General features: G+C 31.4%; 2 protein-coding genes across 6 annotated transcripts; both read right to left on the bottom strand.

Moving 5' to 3' along the window:
- Nucleotides 1–429: 429 nt before the first annotated feature.
- CRS1 (maize chloroplast splicing factor-like protein) lies at nt 430–7028 on the bottom strand. Of its 5 annotated transcripts, none has more exons than XM_011022969.1 (10): nt 5701–7028; nt 4696–5122; nt 4222–4352; nt 3464–3805; nt 3233–3389; nt 2273–2565; nt 2043–2102; nt 1696–1854; nt 894–1499; nt 671–851 (listed from the first exon to the last, which is right to left on the bottom strand). In XM_011022969.1, the coding sequence occupies exons 1-8, from the start codon at nt 6616–6618 to the stop codon at nt 1804–1806; spliced, it is 2379 nt and encodes a 792-aa protein (XP_011021271.1). In that variant the 5' UTR covers nt 6619–7028; the 3' UTR covers nt 671–851; nt 894–1499; nt 1696–1803. The 5 variants fall into 5 exon arrangements, with proteins under 5 accessions (XP_011021274.1, XP_011021271.1, XP_011021273.1 ...); XM_011022971.1 differs by having other exon boundaries at nt 675–1340; nt 1432–1499; XM_011022972.1 differs by lacking the exons at nt 671–851; nt 894–1499 and adding an exon at nt 430–669.
- A 1440-nt stretch (nt 7029–8468) lies between these two features.
- Nucleotides 8469–12326, bottom strand: LOC105123394 (delta(7)-sterol-C5(6)-desaturase-like). The gene is made up of 3 exons (XM_011022967.1): nt 12061–12326; nt 10198–10503; nt 8469–8845 (listed from the first exon to the last, which is right to left on the bottom strand). The coding sequence occupies exons 1-3, from the start codon at nt 12281–12283 to the stop codon at nt 8541–8543; spliced, it is 834 nt and encodes a 277-aa protein (XP_011021269.1). The 5' UTR covers nt 12284–12326; the 3' UTR covers nt 8469–8540.
- Nucleotides 12327–18340: the final 6014 nt, after the last annotated feature.

Genomic DNA, 18340 nt, shown 5'->3' with positions numbered 1-18340 from the left:
TCTTAACTTATTCATGTATAATTTACTTATTTTTCTTTCTTTTTTTGTAGATGAATACAAAATGAAATTCCAATACTGAAGAGATACGAAACAGATTGCAACATTGCGTCATTAACAAACTGAGACATAACAAAACAACCAGAACTTCATGAAACATTTTATGCATGTTTCTCCAAAAGGACCAAACTAAATAATGACGCCGCCACATTAAAGAATAAGAATCAAAGAACAAGAATGATGGAATTTTCGAAAGAAGGATCACTAAAAACTTTAATTGGAAGTTTTATTACTGGATAATTATTTTCTAGTAATTTACAGGGATTACAACCTCTTGAAAAAGCCTTAAACCAACCTCTATAAAATAGGAAAATCATAATTCAAAATCAAAAAAGAAAAACAGCAAAAAATTAAACTAGAAATCCGAAATAAAAAAAATAACAAAATTAGCTCAATGAGCATATATTAAACCAACCCCTTGTAGAACTAAGTATGTAGAACCTCCTGACCAAATTTAAGAGCTAGTCGTTTCACAAGATCCAGCCTCATTTAAGCTTAGTTTTATCTCATGAGTCCATGAACGAGTCTATCAGGCTTCCTACATGATTTAGTCGTGGCAGATTCTTAACTGTTGCAATGACTGTTCATAACCATCAGATCCTTCAAACCTGCCTACATCAAACAATAAGCAAAAATACTCAAAATGAAAATTTTGATTCAGAAGCAACTAGCAGAGTCAAACCTGACAGCAGCCTTCGCTAAGAATATTTTTCTACCTAAGTTCTTCAAATCTACTTAGCCTTCGTTCCTGTTAGTACATAATGTGTATTTTAGTTTTTTTAACCAGTTAATATGTGTTAACGGTGTGTACTTTAGTTTTTTTAACCAGTTAAGATGTGTTAACGGCATCCAAAAATAATCAAGGGACTGATTTATCTTCTTGAAATCCTAGCATTGGCTGTAACCTCTTAGCTGACAAGAAAAAAGAAAAGATGAAATGAAAATCCCATCCTCTTCAAAACCCAATAAGCCTTAGAGGGTCTCTAGATTGTTCATTTCTATCGCCTTATCTATTCAATTCCCTCAATGAGTCATCATCTCAGTTTCCACCTCATTCTCTCATCTGTCACGGCCGATGGTGTTGCTGTCATGCTGAAAGTAGCTAATTCCCTGAACCCCTTGCCATCAGGCTGATCCAATGTGTCCTCCAAAGGCTTCTGCACCAACTGGATTGGTGTGCAATGTGTTACCTCTGGTAAAGACTCCTCAATAAACCTCTCTGGCACCCTGCCTTCAGAGTTGTCTAAATTGACTCTTCGCATTTACTAAGGATATGGCATAGGCTGCAATGAAAGACAAGTTTTCTTAACAGATGATGCCATCAATGAATGCACATCACATATTTTGGCCTCAACTTCAAACAATCTAGCTTACCCTTTCATTGTTCCATATCAATTCGTTAATGAAACAAGCCATCAGTTCAGGAGATTGTACCCAGATATCTTCAACAAGAGTATGGTAAAGCATTACATGAGTTAACAAGCAAATCGACCTAACTTGTCTATAAGATCTGACTAAGCTACAAGTCAAATGGTGATACATACGTGTAAATATTAGGGCATTGACCATCACAATTGAGCAGAAAATTTAAGTTTGTAGACTTCATTAACAAACTTCCAAGACGCCAAGAAAGCTTACCAGGATGTTTCTAGTATGATATTGAAGAAGTGGGGAAGTCCTCCCTATCAAAAATCTTCACTGCACTCCCTTATATCATGAGGAATCACTATGTGATCTACTATTAGCTCATAGTATATCACTTTTAAGATGTTTTTCCTTGGATCTATGAAGCTCTGCCTGCAAAATTCATCAGTAGGCAATTGGTTTGGTCAAAATATGAGGCCATTTTATTCTACCTCTGTTTCATATTTTTTAGGGATCTGTCTTCGTGGAAGATAAGACCAAGCTCCTGACAAACCATTTTAAGCTGATCCAATAGAATGATTGAAGAAATATTCGTAGGAAGAGGAAGGATAAAAATATACCAGTTTGAGTTTCAAATCTGAGATCACACGCTCTCTCTGATTTGCAAAAAACTTCAACGACTAGGAGCCACCATGAATGCACCCATAAAAGAGAGAGAAGAACAAGGAGAGGAAAGAAGAGAGTCAGGCCCAAATTCATCTAGTAAGAAATGATGGTGCAGGTTGGTGCAAAGCGAACGGCAAAACAAATGCAAGTGACATATTAGCAAGATGAGAAGAGTTTTACTTACCCCAACTCTCTGAATTAGAAGAGATCTCTTTAATGCTTCTCTTTTGGTTAAAAGATTCTTCTTTAGAAGCCTTAGAGGGCGTTTGTAATTTTTTCCACGGTAAATAATTATGGCATGACCTTCTTTTAGCTTGTCCACTGAAACTAGGATCCCATCACTTTCTGCTTCAAGCAATGTTGCAGTGTGAATAACCTGGGAAAACACTCTCTGCATTGTAATCACCTTCACCACTTCTCTGTGCTTCCAGTGCTGATGCAGACCTTCCATAACACCCTCAAAGACCCCACGCCTCCCTGAACCCACCATCAAAAACAAAAAAATCTGAACCACACCCACACACAGATACAGGAGGAAAGGGTAGATTAAGCAGAAAAATAAATGTTATTCGTGGATGGAAGCGTTGTAGTTCAATCCAAACGTGATTAACCAACACTAACCCCTTCCCTTTTCTGGGAGAAATTATTGCATGAGCCCGGTTCTGACATAAATGATGTGCAACCTACCATCCATAAAATGACTGTGAGACCCACCACTTTGTGAGTGTGTATTCAAGGTGAGCCAGGCTCATGTAATAATTTTTCCTTTTCTGGACCAATGAAAGCCCTACTTCATTCTTATGCAACAAAACTTGAGGAAATTCTGTTTCAGCGTATGAAAGTCAATGCTCTCACTATGATTTCTCAAAAAAGAGCTTCTTCACACAAAACACTTTTAAATGGGACCAAGGTAAATTAAAGGGAGAAAGGGGAAACCAAGCAACTCGTCTAGCATGCAGATCAACCAAAAGGAACAAATGAAAATAGTCATAACCAATGACTCAGATGTTTGAATACCTAAAACTGAGAGGCAACTATGCAGAAAAAATATGTCATGACAAAGCTATCTGGAAACAATTTATATATATATATATATAAGAAGCAATATTTCAAACAGGGTACATAATGATAAGCTTTTCTTTACCAAGCACTAAGCTGCCACGTAGCTTCAGCCCTATCTTCCGGAAGCATTCTCTTTCCTCTTCTGTCATTATTCCTTGGTCTGCATCCCGTGGACTAGGTACCCATGCAGAATTCAACTTTGACAAGTCCCTCGCTGGCTTCTCTATCTTGCTTTTAAGCTGCAAAATCCATGAGGATTATTTTCCAAACCAGCATTGCAGTGATCCTGATAAGATAATGAATTGAATCTTACAATGCAAAGCCTGTATTCTTGATTCCTCAATTCCCTCTCTAGTTTTTCCTTATAAGCTTCTAATTGAATTTCAGAGTCCCCTTTTGCCGTCTTCTGAAATTTGATTTGGAATTCCTGAAATTCATGTAAAGTTCCACTTCTGCTTGTGTTGGTTGGTCCGCCAGGCATATAAGAAGTTTCAATTGCTTTCATTCTTGCACGTTCTTCGTTGGTTTGGCATTTTCGAAGTGCAATTTCTCTGTCCACTATTACAGTTGCAACTTGGCCAGGAAGAAAGTCTTTGCCTCTATAAAGTATTATAAAGAACTTATTCCGAAGCAGCAGAACTCCTCCAGTGAGACTCTGCGTATACAACATCAACATTAGAAAAATCTATCTCTGAGATGTCATTTATAGATAAGCGTGCCAAGTGCATGTTCAAGGCAACACTAGTAACTGTGCCTGGTTGGGCATGGGTCAATATGTAACTCCTCAGGCATCAAGCTTTTGAATTAATGATTCAAATAATATGGGTGATCCACTTTACTCAGATCACTGTATCAGTGCCCTAGCAATAAATGATACCAAAAGATGTGGTGCTTAAATCAGAATGAATTTCAACTGAATACAATCAGAAATGGTCCACCTTGCTCAAAAATCAGGCTACCAAAGCACGTAGAATAAAAATAGGACAACTTCCATACAGACATAACATAAACAAATAATAATTCAGCAAATCAGTAAGTATGATATATGTTGCTTCTCAGTATCGAACTTGCCTTAAGCTCATCTGCCATTTGCTCATTGTTGGTATTTGGAACTCCCCACTTCACAGCAATTTTAGCTATAATAGTCTTTTCCCACAACTTTAAGATAGCAGCAGCTAGGCCCTGAAGTCTTCTGTTCCTCCCTACAGAAAATACGCAAAACTTTAAAAGCCTTCATGATGCAAAACATTCCTACATGCACACAAGCCTCTAGCATAACCCAATACATATAATGTCATGCAAAATTTTTCAACCAAGTAACTGTTCATGCCTGTCAGACCCATTTTTTCTCAATCAATTCTCAAGCACTATTTAAAAATGTTGTTTTATAATATGATAGCATATTTCTCTTTTCTCCTTGTTTCAGTTATCTTATGCATGTGATGTGTTCGTTGTCTGTCTATACTCTATGTATTCGTATGAGTGTGTCTACTTTTGTTCATAGGGAAAAAACGCAATAGAAAGCTTTATATAGTAAGAAAATACCAAGGACAAAATGTGTAGGTAGAGACTGAGCAAGCTTTCTCAAGTATGTCAGTTCATCATCTTTCAACTTTGATCTCATACGTGGAGGACAAATCCTTGATGGAGGCCTGAATCCTTTAACTACTTCTGGAAGCAAATCTGCATCTACTGGCAATGGCTTTCGCATCCACCAGTCAACAAAACAAGGTCCTAAGCCATCTAATAATCTATCAGTTTCTCTCTCAAACAGTGATCCATTAATTGGTTGTGTATTTAAATCTGCTTCCATTAAGATGCCAGCTGATATAGACTCTTCTTCTACACCATTTCTGGGAAAACTTTCCTCGATTGTAGCCGTATTAAAGTTTTTCTTCCCCTGATAATTGCATCCTCTATAAACAACATGAATATCTTTTCTGGTCCAAACAACCAAGCCTCCTGTCTTCATCTGTTTACAAAGAAATGAAAAGAATGCAGTTGTTGCATTTTGATTGCTCCAGGTGTACCAGCAAATTTTAAAAAAGAAAAGACAACCCATAAACAAGTAGCCTTATTTTAAAGTTGCAAAAAATACAAACAAGAACATCCGAGATAGTATGCCAATCTCTACAATATGAGCAAAAGAGCATTCACCCATATACTAAGCAGTACAGTTTACACAGATCAATCACAAATAACTCTTTTCCAGGCAGAATTCTTACATCTGCCCAAAAAAGGGTCAATGAAGCTTTGCGTAGAAAATGTGTTAAAAGCAGCAAGATGAGCACTCTGAAAAGAATTATCACTGCATAGTTTAGAAACTGATCTTCTTTTCTTAGGAAAATAAGTTTAAAAATTGATCTTCTTTTTCTTATGAAAATACGGTCTTTTAAACACAAGTTCTTAATCAGGATGGAAATCAAGCTTCTGAACAGAAAGCATGTCTTTCCATGAATTACGAACAATCTCCAAAGCAACTTCCAAAAAAAAAATTACAAGAATCAATAAACCAGCAAAAAATGAGTACAAAAAAGTAAACCAACTAACCTCAACAATATCTCTTGCTCTATTCATATTTCTACACAAAGGCATATAGAATTTCATCATAGCCAGCTCACTCGTTCTCCAAGTCAATCTTATCTCATTAACTACACTCTGTGTCACCCCAGCTTTCTTCACCTTTACCCAAGTCCTCATCTTTGCAGCCTCTCCTCTCAATCTCTCAAGTAACTCCTTATCAAGACTCAACTCGGCCTTGCTAACCAGCTTCTCTTTTTTCATTCTCCAATTCCCAACTCTCTCTTCTCTCACCCATGGCAGCTTTTTTCCCCTAAACCCCAAAACCCCATCTCCGTTAAGCTGTTTTAAACCCTCTCCAATCTCAAAACCCCCAGAATTCACTGGGGTTTCCTTCAAGTTTTGATCTTTTTGGAGTTTTTCAGTACTTCTTACAATCCTTTTATCACCAAAAACATTTAAAATCCTTTCTTTTCCTAGCTGCTTTAAACTCTCTCCACTCTCAGAAATCTCTTGGGTGTCCTTCAAGTTTTCGTCTCTTTGCAGTCTTTCAACACTTTTAACAATCTGTATCATTGCTTTATTGCCTCTAACCCCACTTTCTTTAGCAGTCAAAGCCTTGTCATCTTTTTCAATCTTGTCATTCTTTATTGGCTTCTTGTTTTTGGGGTTGGTGAGGTTAAGGAGTTCGTGGGGTTGCAGAACGAGAGGACCCTTTATCCATGGAGGTGTTGGCACTTTAACATTGGTGGTGGCATTGGATTGCGAAATGGGGTTTGTTAACACCGCAAGTTCTTTGTTGTTGTTGTTTGCAAACATAAATGAAGGGGTTGTTATCTGGGCATTGTTTAAGGTAGTATTACCATGCTTTTTTGTTGTTGGGTTTAAGGAGGATGTTATGGGAGTGCAAGAAGAGAAAAATTTGAGACACAGAGCTGATGAAGCCATGAGTGGCTGATTCACTTGTGAGTGAGCGAACGAGAGTGGATTTTTTTCAATAACGAGAGGATGCCATTTTCTACAATAAAAACGCTGCTAAAAAGATTCGTCATTAAATCATAGGCTAATCAGTCGAGAGACCCCTGAGACTTTTGGTCAAATCCAACTACGCCCCTGAACTATTAATTTTCTGATTTTAATCCCTTAGACTATCAACTCAAGGCAGTACACTGCCTTCTTTTGGGTGCTTAAGGTTTTTTGCATGAAAATTGAGAGGTAATCGTCATAGACGTTCAAATCACATGATAATTAGAGGGGCTAGTGGATGGAAGCCTGAGGGACCCTATTGCCTTGACCTGATGATTTGATGGATCAAAATCAGGAAATTAAAAGTTCAGGGATCTCTCCTTCAATTAGCATAAAATATAGCTACAGTTCACAGAGGCTGAGATATACTAAGAGCGGATATAGTTTTAAAATGCTTTTTATATTGAAATATATTAAAATAATATTTTTTTATTTTTAAAATCAATTTATTCAAATAATTTAAAATATAAAAAAAAACTAATTTTTTTAAAAACATTTTCAAACTCACTTTAATCTGAATCCAAATATTTCTCTCGTATCCAGAATAAACTTAACAGTAAAGTTAATTAATGTTCCAATATAAAAAAAACAAATTAAAAATTTATTTATTTTTAATAAAAAAATGTAATCACATCAAAATTGTTTTGATTAAAAAAAACAATCTGATCAACTCGTATGGATTTTTTAATTAAATTTTAAAATTATAATAATTATTATTTTTATTTATATATTAACCCTTTCAATCTATGTCAATTCTTGAATTGAATTTTTAAATCATAATAAAAATTATTTTTATTATTATATTAATTCTCTCCACCCACCATGTTGTGAGCCTTATTTTAAATTAATTTTAAAATTATAATAATTATTATTATTATTTTACATGTTTTAATTAAAAAAATTAAATTAAAAATTTTAAAAATATGTGGAGGTCCAGCCCAATCCTTATAGTTGTGGTCCATTTCTTTTGTTTTGTCAAAAGAGGTACACTGAAGAGTCTGCTCTGAAAATGAAGAAGACACAACGGTGGGCAGATAATAAAACCTACAAGAAATAAAAGAGATTAACGCGTATATGGTCTGGATACATTATAGTTGTGGTCCATTTCTTTTGTTTTGACAAGAGAGGTGCACTGAAGAGTTTGCTCTGAAAATGAAGAAGACACAATGGTGGGCAGACAATAAAAACTACAAGAAATAAAAGAGATTAAAGCGTATATGGTCTCGATACATAATGGAATTGGAGACTTACATGGAAGGCTAGAAGAGACTCTTTCATCAATGGCTGGTTGACATGTGACAATGATATTTTATTTTGCTCAAACAATGAAGCATCGGTTATAGGTGACGACACTGTTTATACAGGAGAAGTGTTCAACATACAAATCAGCCTAGGATTCTTGTCAAAGAGTTTCCTTCTTGAATTCAAATATAAATTCTAAGATTTAGCTAATAAATAGAAGAGGAAGAGTAGCAGAAAGATAAGAAAAGTGCTTGAAGGCAAATCACATTCACGCAGAAAAGCCAAAACTACCTTAAATCTGTCCAAAAGATTTAGTTTTGGATTTATTATCTTAATTTGTTAATAACATGATACACATTCCATCAAACATAAATGATTATTGGTGTTATTATTTCTTAATAGCACTAATAATTCCTGAATGGCATGATGCTAATGTGTAATGGACAGAAAAGTTACCAAGCACTGTCCCTTTCCTTCACAGCTGCTGCACCAGTCTCCCCATTTGAATACAAACATAAACATATAGAACATGGGGGGAAAATAACACTTCTGGGGCACAGTTTATTGATTGAAATTATAGTATCCAAATACTACATACATGCCTACTGCACCTTCTGCGCTTTCTGGCATGAATCATCCTCAGGATTACGAAGGGTTCCAAGCATCCAATCCATCCATATGGTATAATGGCCATAATTATGCTTGTATGTAGTATGATGAATTGTGTGGTACCCAGCACCCATTATGGGCCATAGGTTGGCATGGATGCAATCGTGAATGTTGGCTGTCCATAAACCCTCGATGAATAAGAGGGCTATGTATGACCTAAAATGGGTTGGCACAAGAAAGAGAGCTATAACATGTGGTACAGCTTGTAGAATCCCATCCAGAGGATGAAGTGCCAAACCTGAAATAGACAATTACTTCTAATTAGTGATCCAGATTAAAAATCCTGATTACAATGGTACATTAATAGGGATATACTAAAATAAAAGTAATTCCAAGTAGTTAACAATGCTAAAATATGACTTGATTCAAATAAAAGCAACTGCTTGATGTGAAGTCAACAATACCCTCCCCTCAAGGGAAATCTTTAACTAAATTCCTCACAACCACCACGCTGGATTCTGAAATTCAGTGGTATAGTGACTAAATAAATCCCATATTCCTTGACCACATCACCAAATGTATGGAACAAAATTTCAACATGCCATGGAATGTATGAGACACAAGTCCCAAAAACGTAGTGTTTGCCCCTGTATAGAAGCCACCTGATGTTGATGCAATTATCAACAAAGCTACAACAAATTCATCAATGTTTTAGTTTTACACTCTTCTAATAAAGGGCAGCTTCTACATTTTAAACTAACTTCTTGGAACTTTGATCCCACAGATTCATTAACTGAATCATACAATGTGGAATTTTTTTCCAGCACACGTTCAGTGACTTGATCACACAAGGAGGGTTTTTTCAGTTGTATCATTACTGAAGTCGCGAATTCAGTGCGGTGTTCTTGTGAAATTCAACGAGAAGTTGGTCAAAAAACACAATTTGCAGCAAATTAAGTGCATTTCAAAGGTCATGCGAATAGAGCAAAAGAAAAAAGATAAGCAGTCAACGTTAGCAGAAGAACAAACTTGTATTATAACATAATCCAGTTATCTTCGTAAATAGTTGAAGTTTTGAATTTGTACCCAAACATGAGAGCAAACCAAGCAAAGCACACCTTATAATAAAAGCTTTCAGCCAATAAGCTACAACATTCGTTTAACAGCAAATTCTGCAATGCCTTCCCTGTACACCTTTTCCAAAAACATCACACTTCATCCACCATTTTTTTCGCTACATTCTGCAATTTTTACACTGCATTACACAGGTGATCCAAAAATGTCCACATAGTTGGGTACCAATGGACCATATCAGGTCACCTTCAGGCCAGATAAGGATTGCTTATTGCTGAAATTCGGCAACAAAGAAGGCAGTTCTCTAATAGTCACATTTTCTTTAATTGTAACACAGTACCGTAACTATACTTTTCAAGGGAAGGAAATATTTTTTTGTCAATGCCAGGTTTGGTAAGGCCATGTTTGGTAACACTTGCGAACTGGCATTGAACCTCTTGCGAAATGAGATGAGAAATGGCATTGAAGAGCTAGATTTGGGTAAGGAGTTTTAGGGTATTGTAGAATTTGTTTCATAAACAGCAGAAAATTTGTTTCATAAACAGCAGAACTAAATAGACTGGATTAAGAACATACCAGCAAATGGAGAAAGAGTGTTCTGTTTGTTGTAGATGTGATGGGTTGCATGAAGATGCTTGTACAAAGGTTTTATATCATGTAATTCTCGATGCATCCAGTAAATCCCAAACTCCACAATAACAAGATACACAGCCAAATACGTGATGTAGGCAAACCAGCAAACTTCAGATATGCTAGAGAAGCACTTTGTCCAGCCATTTTCAATCATGTATTCAGAAACAGCTGGAAGCAGAGTGTACCATGGCATAGCCTTCATAGAAACATATATTTGTAAGAGCATGGCTCTATTTGAAGGGATGGCATCTGCAATGGGAATACGCAAGAGATCAAAAAAAGGAGTAATCTTGAGCCTGATAAGGAAACTTGCACAACATCTTCCCAAAGTGAATGATACAAGATTCCAAATGAAACCCAAATAATACCTTACATATGAAAACCTAGTACGACAATCTTACATAAGAAAACTCTACCAATAAATCAATCAACAACTTTTAAAAGTCAAGCTTATTGATTGAAATAGCAGGGCAATCTATTTAAAGAGATACGCACATGCTATGGGCAAATAGGAACGGGAAAAAAATTTAACATAAGAAATAAAATGTGGTAATTTCCCTGCAAATAGGGACAGATGGCGGAAAAACATGAGAAGCAGTAACTTCTATACAAATCGTAACTCCTGTTGTCATAAGCAGTAACTTTTAAAAGTCAAGCTTATTTTATGTGGCATTCGGGCTTCAGCGCATCATGCTAACTAAATGGCTATGTGAACCTCAAAAAAACAAAAAAACAAAAAAAGGAGCAACTGCAGTGAATATACCTTGCAGAAAAAGAGGTAAAAAAATTACACATTTCCAAGAAAGTTAAAAGAGGCAAGCATGGGGGACAAGAATAAGGTACAATATGTAGTTAAATTTAAAAGCAAAGCAAGGAAAGCAAGCAATGTGGCTAAGGAAACAAAGGCATGAGATGGCCTTTAAATCGACAAAATATGCATCTTATGGGGGACAGCAATTAGAAAGTTGACATAAAGATCGAGAACTAATAAATAAAGAAACTCAGATTCACATTCAGGAACATTTACCCTCGAAAAAACTACAAACATTTGATATCTATATCGAACACTTGAAAGTTTAAATGGAGGAGGCAGGTGTAAACACAGTAAATAGATAATTAGAAAGAACACGGGCATTAAACAACTCAGGCATAAACATTAATTCACAATTGAGAGACATTCAAAATCCAAGTGAAAAAAATTCTTGAAAAGTTTAGAATAAGAATAGATGATACAACAATCAAACTATACAGCAAGGCAGATACTATAAATAAGCACCTATGCAAAAGCAGCCAATAATAAGGTCATCAGTGGACTCCAAACAAAGACCCAAACTTTACAACTAGCCATCCACTCTGTGTTGAGAAAAGCAAAAGTCACAGTACAAATGATTCGAGCAATACCAACTCATCAAATCTTCCAACCACAAATGTATCATCTCACAGTCAAATTGCAAAGCCTCAACAGTAACAAAATTAAGAACCCAGGAAGGAAAAAGGAAAACAGCATGATACCAGTAACATCAATTGTCAACAATGAAAAAGCATAACAAAAAAAAAAAAACAGATTCAAAATCAACAACTGGATCGACCCATTACTTATGAATCATAAACATCACAAAAGAAGAACTTTTAAAACCAAAAAAAAAAAAATCAAACCATATCTATCAATTAACTAGAAAAACTATGCCAGTTATTCCTAAGAAACATCTAGACAGAATTAAAATAAAAATAAAAAATTCAAACTCCAGAAAGAAAGACAAAAAACTGGACTCAAAGTCAAACAAGAAAAAGAAATGTGGCCATTACCTTTAGGAACATAAACGTTGCGTTTCAAGTAATAAATATAGAAGCACCAGAGAAGTCCAGAGATGAAGTAAAGAAGAGTTCCAGCAACGAAGTTACGAAGCCAACTTTGCAAGAAATGAGGTAGCGTGACCCACCAACTGGAGGGTAAAAAATGACGCAAAACAATGTTGTTGAACGTTGTTGTCTCGTCCAAGAACTGCTGCCAGTACTTGTCTCCCTCCATGTTTATGGTCTTTCAGATTCCCGACGACAAGCCGATTGAGAGAGAGAAGTGTGAGGTAGATGTCTGATTAAACAAGGCAATAATATCTTGTAAAAATATATTAAAATATTATTTTTTATTTTTTAATAATAATATATGAAAAGAAATTAAAAGTATTCATTTTACATTAAAAACTTTAAATTCTTTTAAAATATAAAAACAAACAGTAACTAAAATGCGTGCACGAAGTGTTCTAATAAAAGCTTGCATGGCATGTAGGAGCATGGAGAGCAGGGGAGGGTTTTTGTTTTTTTGCCGTACTGCACTGTGCTCTGCGACAATATACAATATACTAAAAGGCGTGGGAAACCTACTGTAGCTTTCCCACGCCTTTCACTTTTTTATTTTTAATAAATTACATTATTACAATTATTATATTATATTATAATTATAATTATAATTATAATTATATTATATTATAATCACTTTCCCATCTTTAATTACTATATAAATATTATATTATATTATATTATATACTAAAAATTAAATGAAACTATAAATTGTTTGTTTTTTAAATTTTTTTGTTTCTTTAATAATTTTTTTTATTTGATCTCAACTTTGATAGGTTAGCCTAATTTGATGCGCTACTCTAAATTTTTTTATTTTTAATTAATTTTTTTATTTAGTTTAGTTTGTTAATGTTAAATTTTTTTATTTAATTATCAGACTTTCACAACACGTATCCCGAACTTGACAAGTTAACTTGGTTTGAGGGTTAATCTAGTTAATTTCAGGTAAACCTATTAATTATTTTATTCTATTTAGTTATCAAACTTTCATGACACGAATCTCAGATTTGACAGGCTAACCCAGTTAATTCAGATTTTTTTTTTCTTCATTAGTTTTTTCTTCCTGTTGGTTTTTTTTTTAAATTAATCTATTTAATTATCATACTTTTATAACACGAACTTATAATCAAATTCATATCTAATACTCTAGGGTCTGGTGTTACAATCAGGCTCATCTAAACTTAAATCATATAAGTTTAATATTATTATTAATATTATAAATAGTATTTCTGAATATTATTATTAATATTATAAATAGTATTCCTGAGTCAAGTGTTGCAATTAGACCCAAGGCTTTTGGATATATATCTGTAAAAAGACCTAACACTCTTGGATCATAATATTTTTTTTATATTTTTTATGCAAGAAAAAAATTAATTGATAGCGTATGCTTTTGTTTTTTTCGTTTTTTTTAAGTCTTTTACTATAAATAGCATAGTGCAGTCCACGGTAAAAAAGCTTATGCCTTTAGTTTATTTTTTTCTATAGTTTCTTAATATTAAAGTTTTTCTATTTAGTTATCGGGCTTTCATGACACGGATCCCATATTTGATGGTTTAACCCAGTTGATTCTGATTTTTTTCCTTTTCTTTATTAGTTTTTTCCTTCCTGTAAGTATTTTTCTCTTTGCTTTTTTCTTTTTAATTAATCTTTTTTAAAAAAATTTAGTTCATCAATATTAAATCTTTTTTCTATTTAGTTATCACAATTTCATGACATGAATTCCAGGTCTAACAGGTTAACTTGATTTGGCGAGTTAATCAAATTGATTCTGATTTTTTTTCTTTTTTTTAATTAGTTTTTTTTCTATTGGTTTTTTTAATTAATCTATTTAATTATCACATTTTTATGACATGATCTTATAGTCAGACCTACATCCAATGTTATTATGTTTGGTATTGTAATCAAAACCACTTAAACTTGGTTCATGCAAGTTTAATGTTATTATTAATATTATAAATATTAATTTTAAATCAGATATTGCAGCCAAACCCAAGATTCTTTGATATAACTTTGCAGAAAAACCTAATACTTTTAAATCTTAATTTTTATAATATTTTTTATATAAAATAAATTGACCCATAGCATCGCGCAGGTGATATAACTAGTTTTGTTTACATGTTGTGTGGCATGGTGTTGAGCACTTGAACCACATCTTGCAACAGCCTCACTTTCTTTATTTTTAGATTTTTTATTTATTAGAGAATAAATTTTTTTAGTCACTTTCTTTATTTTTAGATTTTTTATTTGTTAGAGAATAATTTTTTTTAGAAGTTAATATTAATTTCTTTTATTGAGTTATTATACTATGTGACATGAATTGCTGGCTTAGTAAATTAATTCAATTCACTTGGTTTCTCTTATTTTTTAATTAATTTTTTTCAATTTCATCATTAATATTGGGTTGATTAAAAATTAGATTTCATAATTTATTTTTTATATTATGTTATTTCGATCTCAATACCCAAGAATAGTACTTAACGAGTTTGCCCAAGATAACTAGGGTTATTTTTATGTTATTTTTTATTATTTTTTTAATTTTATCATTCAATACTGCCCCCATTGAGAATTCAACTTCATAATTTATTTTTATTTACTTTTTCTAGGATATCTTAGTCTTACAATTTACTTTTGGTTAAATATAGTCATTTTTTTTATTTTTTTTTTAAGAGATTATATCAACCTTATAACTTAGGTCAGGGGTCCTTCAACATTGAGTTTATTTTTTATTGGATTGTTTGTGTCTAATGATCTAAATCATGAATTTAGCAGGTTAATCTAGTTAACTTGTTTTTTTTTTTAAATATTGTTTTTTTTTAATTTCATCGACTAAATTAAGTTTCATTATTATTTTCAGTTTGCTTTTTATTAGGTTATTTTAACTTTATAACTTGAAAACAATGCTTAATAGATTAACCCACGTTGACTTGCTTCATTTTTTATGTCATCTTTTTATAAATTTCATTGTTAAACATTAGTCGCAACAGGAACAATTAAGAATTGAGTTTTATAATTTATTTCGACTTATTCTTTTTAGAGTTATCTCAATCTTATGGTCAAATTCATGAATTTGACAAGTTAGTTCATGTCAAATCAAGTTGTTTTTTATTTATTTATTATGAAATTATTTCAATTATGAATTTGAAGAATTAACTTGAATTATTTTTAGGTTCTTTTTTTAATTGCATATGTCAACGTGGGCTAATGATGATTTGGAATTTGTATTTTCTTTATTTGATTTTTATTAAGTTATCTCGACCTTATAACATAAGTCACAAGTTTTATAGGTTATCACGAGTTGCCTTCTGAGGTTATTTTTAAATTGATTTATTTTTTAATTTCATCAAATAATGGGTTGATTGAGAATTAGAATTTATAATTTATTTTAATTTATTTTCTATGAGATTATTACAGTCTCATAACCAGAGTCATAATTTTAATAAGTTAACCCGGGTTGATTCAAATCAATCCAATATATTTTTATCTTAATATTAAAAAAATATCATCTTTACTTTTTTAAAAATTAAACTATGTTTTTACGAGTTATATAAATTATTTTTGAACCCTTAAAATTAAGCAAATTACATTAGATTAATCCTCACATAATTTTTTTTTATTATTATTATAACAAATTAGAAATATCTAAATAACCTAGGTTGCAATCTTAAAAAGTTAATTCGGGTTGACTTAAATCAATCTATTGTATTTTTATTTTAATATTAAAAAAATATAATTTTTAATTTTTTAATTAAATTATGTTTTTACGGGTTGTATGAATTATTTTTAGTCAACCGAATTATATTAGATTAATATTTATATAATTTATTTTTTTATTATAAAAAATTAATAATATCTGATTTTTTATTTTATTTTATTCAAAAGCAATTTGACCTAAACCTAGTTTGAGTCAATGTTATAATAAAATAAACTAAAAGAATTAGGTGAAGGAATAGTGTAATTCCCGAAATTTCGTGCTTAACAATAATAAAAAAGTAGGTTGAAACATTAGAAGTTCATTTAGAATAGTTTTAATTTCGAGTTTTTGGAAAAACTAGAAAGGATTTTGGAGTTGAAACGAGAGCTTCTGATATTTTTATGATTTTTTTTTAATGGTTTTCTCGGTTAAAATGAATTGAAAAATAAGGTTTTAAAAGTCTAAAAACTTATACCTCACTTTTTCAGTAAAAAAAAAATGATAAAAAATATTCTGATTTGATGTGTTTTTTTATTAAAAAAGCAAGCTTTTTCTTTATTGATTGTTTTACTTAAAAAATAGAATAAAGTTATTTTCTAACAAAATTGTTAAGATAATACTTAAAAAATTATCCAGTTGTGTTTTTATTTTTAAGTAAGATTATAGCTTTTATAATAATATTAACAATTCTTTTATGAATAATTATATATGAGTATAATATACATAATGTTTTAAGAAAATCATGAATATTTGATAAAAATAAAATATTTTTTATTATAATTTTTTTATATAATGTTTTAAAATTAATTATTCTTTTTTATATAATCTTATAAAAAAAGTATTTTAGTTATCCTTACTTTCAATTCATAAAACATGATATTAATAAACAAATAAAAACATTTTGATAAAAGGTGCATGCATAAGAAAATATAATATATTTGATAAAAAAATATGTTTTTTCAAGAGAATTTAAATAACTATCTTCATATAAGTATCTATTTAAATTATAAAAAAATAATATATTTTAAAAGCTATACACCGTGACAACAAACACTAATTTTATCAAATGAAGATGACGATTTATTAAATACCGATTCAATTGATAATTTGACAAAATTATTCGTAGCTACGATCGGCCACTGTTTTCTTTTTTAAATAAAATAAAATAAAATTGAAGGGGAAAGAAAGTACTTTTTTAATTTAAGAAATCAGAATATTCAGGTCGTAGTGCTGCCACATGTACAGCTCTCCTGAAAAGGGAAAAAAAAAACAAATATCAGCCAATTATTCGAGGCATGTCTGGTGTCCCAGCAACCATGCCGTGTGATTTGATGTGAAAGAAAAAAGAAAAAAGAAAAACGAAAAAAAAGGAAAAACATTGCAGATTTATGTCTAGAGAGTAGAGACGCCAACAAAACTTGAACAACCAGTATTTTTTAGCCACGTGTACCGTGTCCAAGCCGCTGGAATCTTCAGTGGACTCGGTGTCAAAAAAAAAAAAATTAATATTTTATATGACAAAAATTATATAAATATAAATTATATATATTGTAAATAATGAAGTTTAAAAAAATATTTTAAAATTTTTGTATTCTACATTAAAAAATCATAATTTTTTCTTAGAAACATGTAATACTTATACTAATAAATTTTAAATTCTACACTAAAAAAACATAATTTTTTTCATGGGAGCATAAAATATATATACAAAAGAGTTTTAAATTTTATATTGAAAAAAATATTATATTATCTTTTTAAGTTAAAGTATTTAAACTAAAAGGTTTTTTATTCCACGTTGAAAAAACATGATTTTTTTTTTTAAGAACATAGAGTATATATATGAAACGGTTTCAAATCCACATTGAAAAAATACTATGTTAACCTTTTAGGTTGAAGTATTTAAACCAAATTTTTTTATCCCATATTAAAAAAACATGATATTTTCCTTGGAAATATGGAGTATATATACTAATAGGTTTCAAATTTCACATTGAAAAAACATTATTTTTTCATAGAAGTATAGAGTATATATACGAAAGAGTTTCAAATCTCATATTGAAAAGATATTATGTTATCTTTTTAAGTTGAAATATTTAAATCAAAAGGTTTTTTATCCCATATTGAAAAAATATGATTTTTTTTCTTAAAAACATAAAGTATATATATGAAAGGTTTCAAATTTCATATTAAAAATATATTATGTTATCATTTGAAGTTGAAGTATTTAAATCAAATAGTTTTTTTATTCCACATTGAAAAAATATGATTTTTTTTCTTAAAAACATAAAGTATATATATGAAAGGTTTCAAATTTCATATTAAAAATATATTATGTTATCATTTGAAGTTGAAGTATTTAAATCAAATAGTTTTTTTATTCCACATTGAAAAAATATGACTTTTTTCTTGGAAATATAAAATATATATACTAATGGATTTCAAATATCACATTTAAAAAAAAACTCAGGTCTTATTTGGGTTTGCTCGGGTTATGGGTTGACCTGCCAGGTCACCCGGGTTTGATCGGGTTGTTGT

The sequence above is a fragment of the Populus euphratica genome, unplaced genomic scaffold (assembly GCF_000495115.2).
Source record: "Populus euphratica unplaced genomic scaffold, PopEup_1.0 scaffold10.1, whole genome shotgun sequence".
Taxonomy (NCBI): domain Eukaryota; kingdom Viridiplantae; phylum Streptophyta; class Magnoliopsida; order Malpighiales; family Salicaceae; genus Populus; species Populus euphratica.
The sequence above is the reverse complement of the archived record's forward strand: the minus strand, read 5'-3'. Positions and strand labels throughout refer to the sequence as shown.

What these genes read in the sequence shown, in the direction of transcription:
- LOC105123394 (XM_011022967.1), bottom strand. Translation starts at nt 12,283, where the DNA reads ATGGAGGGAGACAAGTACTGGCAGCAGTTCTTGGACGAGACAACAACG. An exon ending in CAACGTTTATGTTCCTAAAG is followed by an intron (nt 10,504 to 12,060) that starts GTAATGGCCACA and finishes TTCCCATTGCAG; the next exon opens with ATGCCATCCCTTCAAATAGA. An exon ending in CACTCTTTCTCCATTTGCTG is followed by an intron (nt 8,846 to 10,197) that starts GTATGTTCTTAA and finishes TGTCTATTTCAG; the next exon opens with GTTTGGCACTTCATCCTCTG.
- CRS1 (XM_011022972.1), bottom strand. Translation starts at nt 6,618, where the DNA reads ATGGCTTCATCAGCTCTGTGTCTCAAATTTTTCTCTTCTTGCACTCCC. An exon ending in GAGCAAGAGATATTGTTGAG is followed by an intron (nt 5,123 to 5,700) that starts GTTAGTTGGTTT and finishes CTTTGTAAACAG; the next exon opens with ATGAAGACAGGAGGCTTGGT. An exon ending in CAGATTTGAAACTCAAACTG is followed by an intron (nt 1,855 to 2,042) that starts GTATATTTTTAT and finishes TGAATTTTGCAG; the next exon opens with GCAGAGCTTCATAGATCCAA.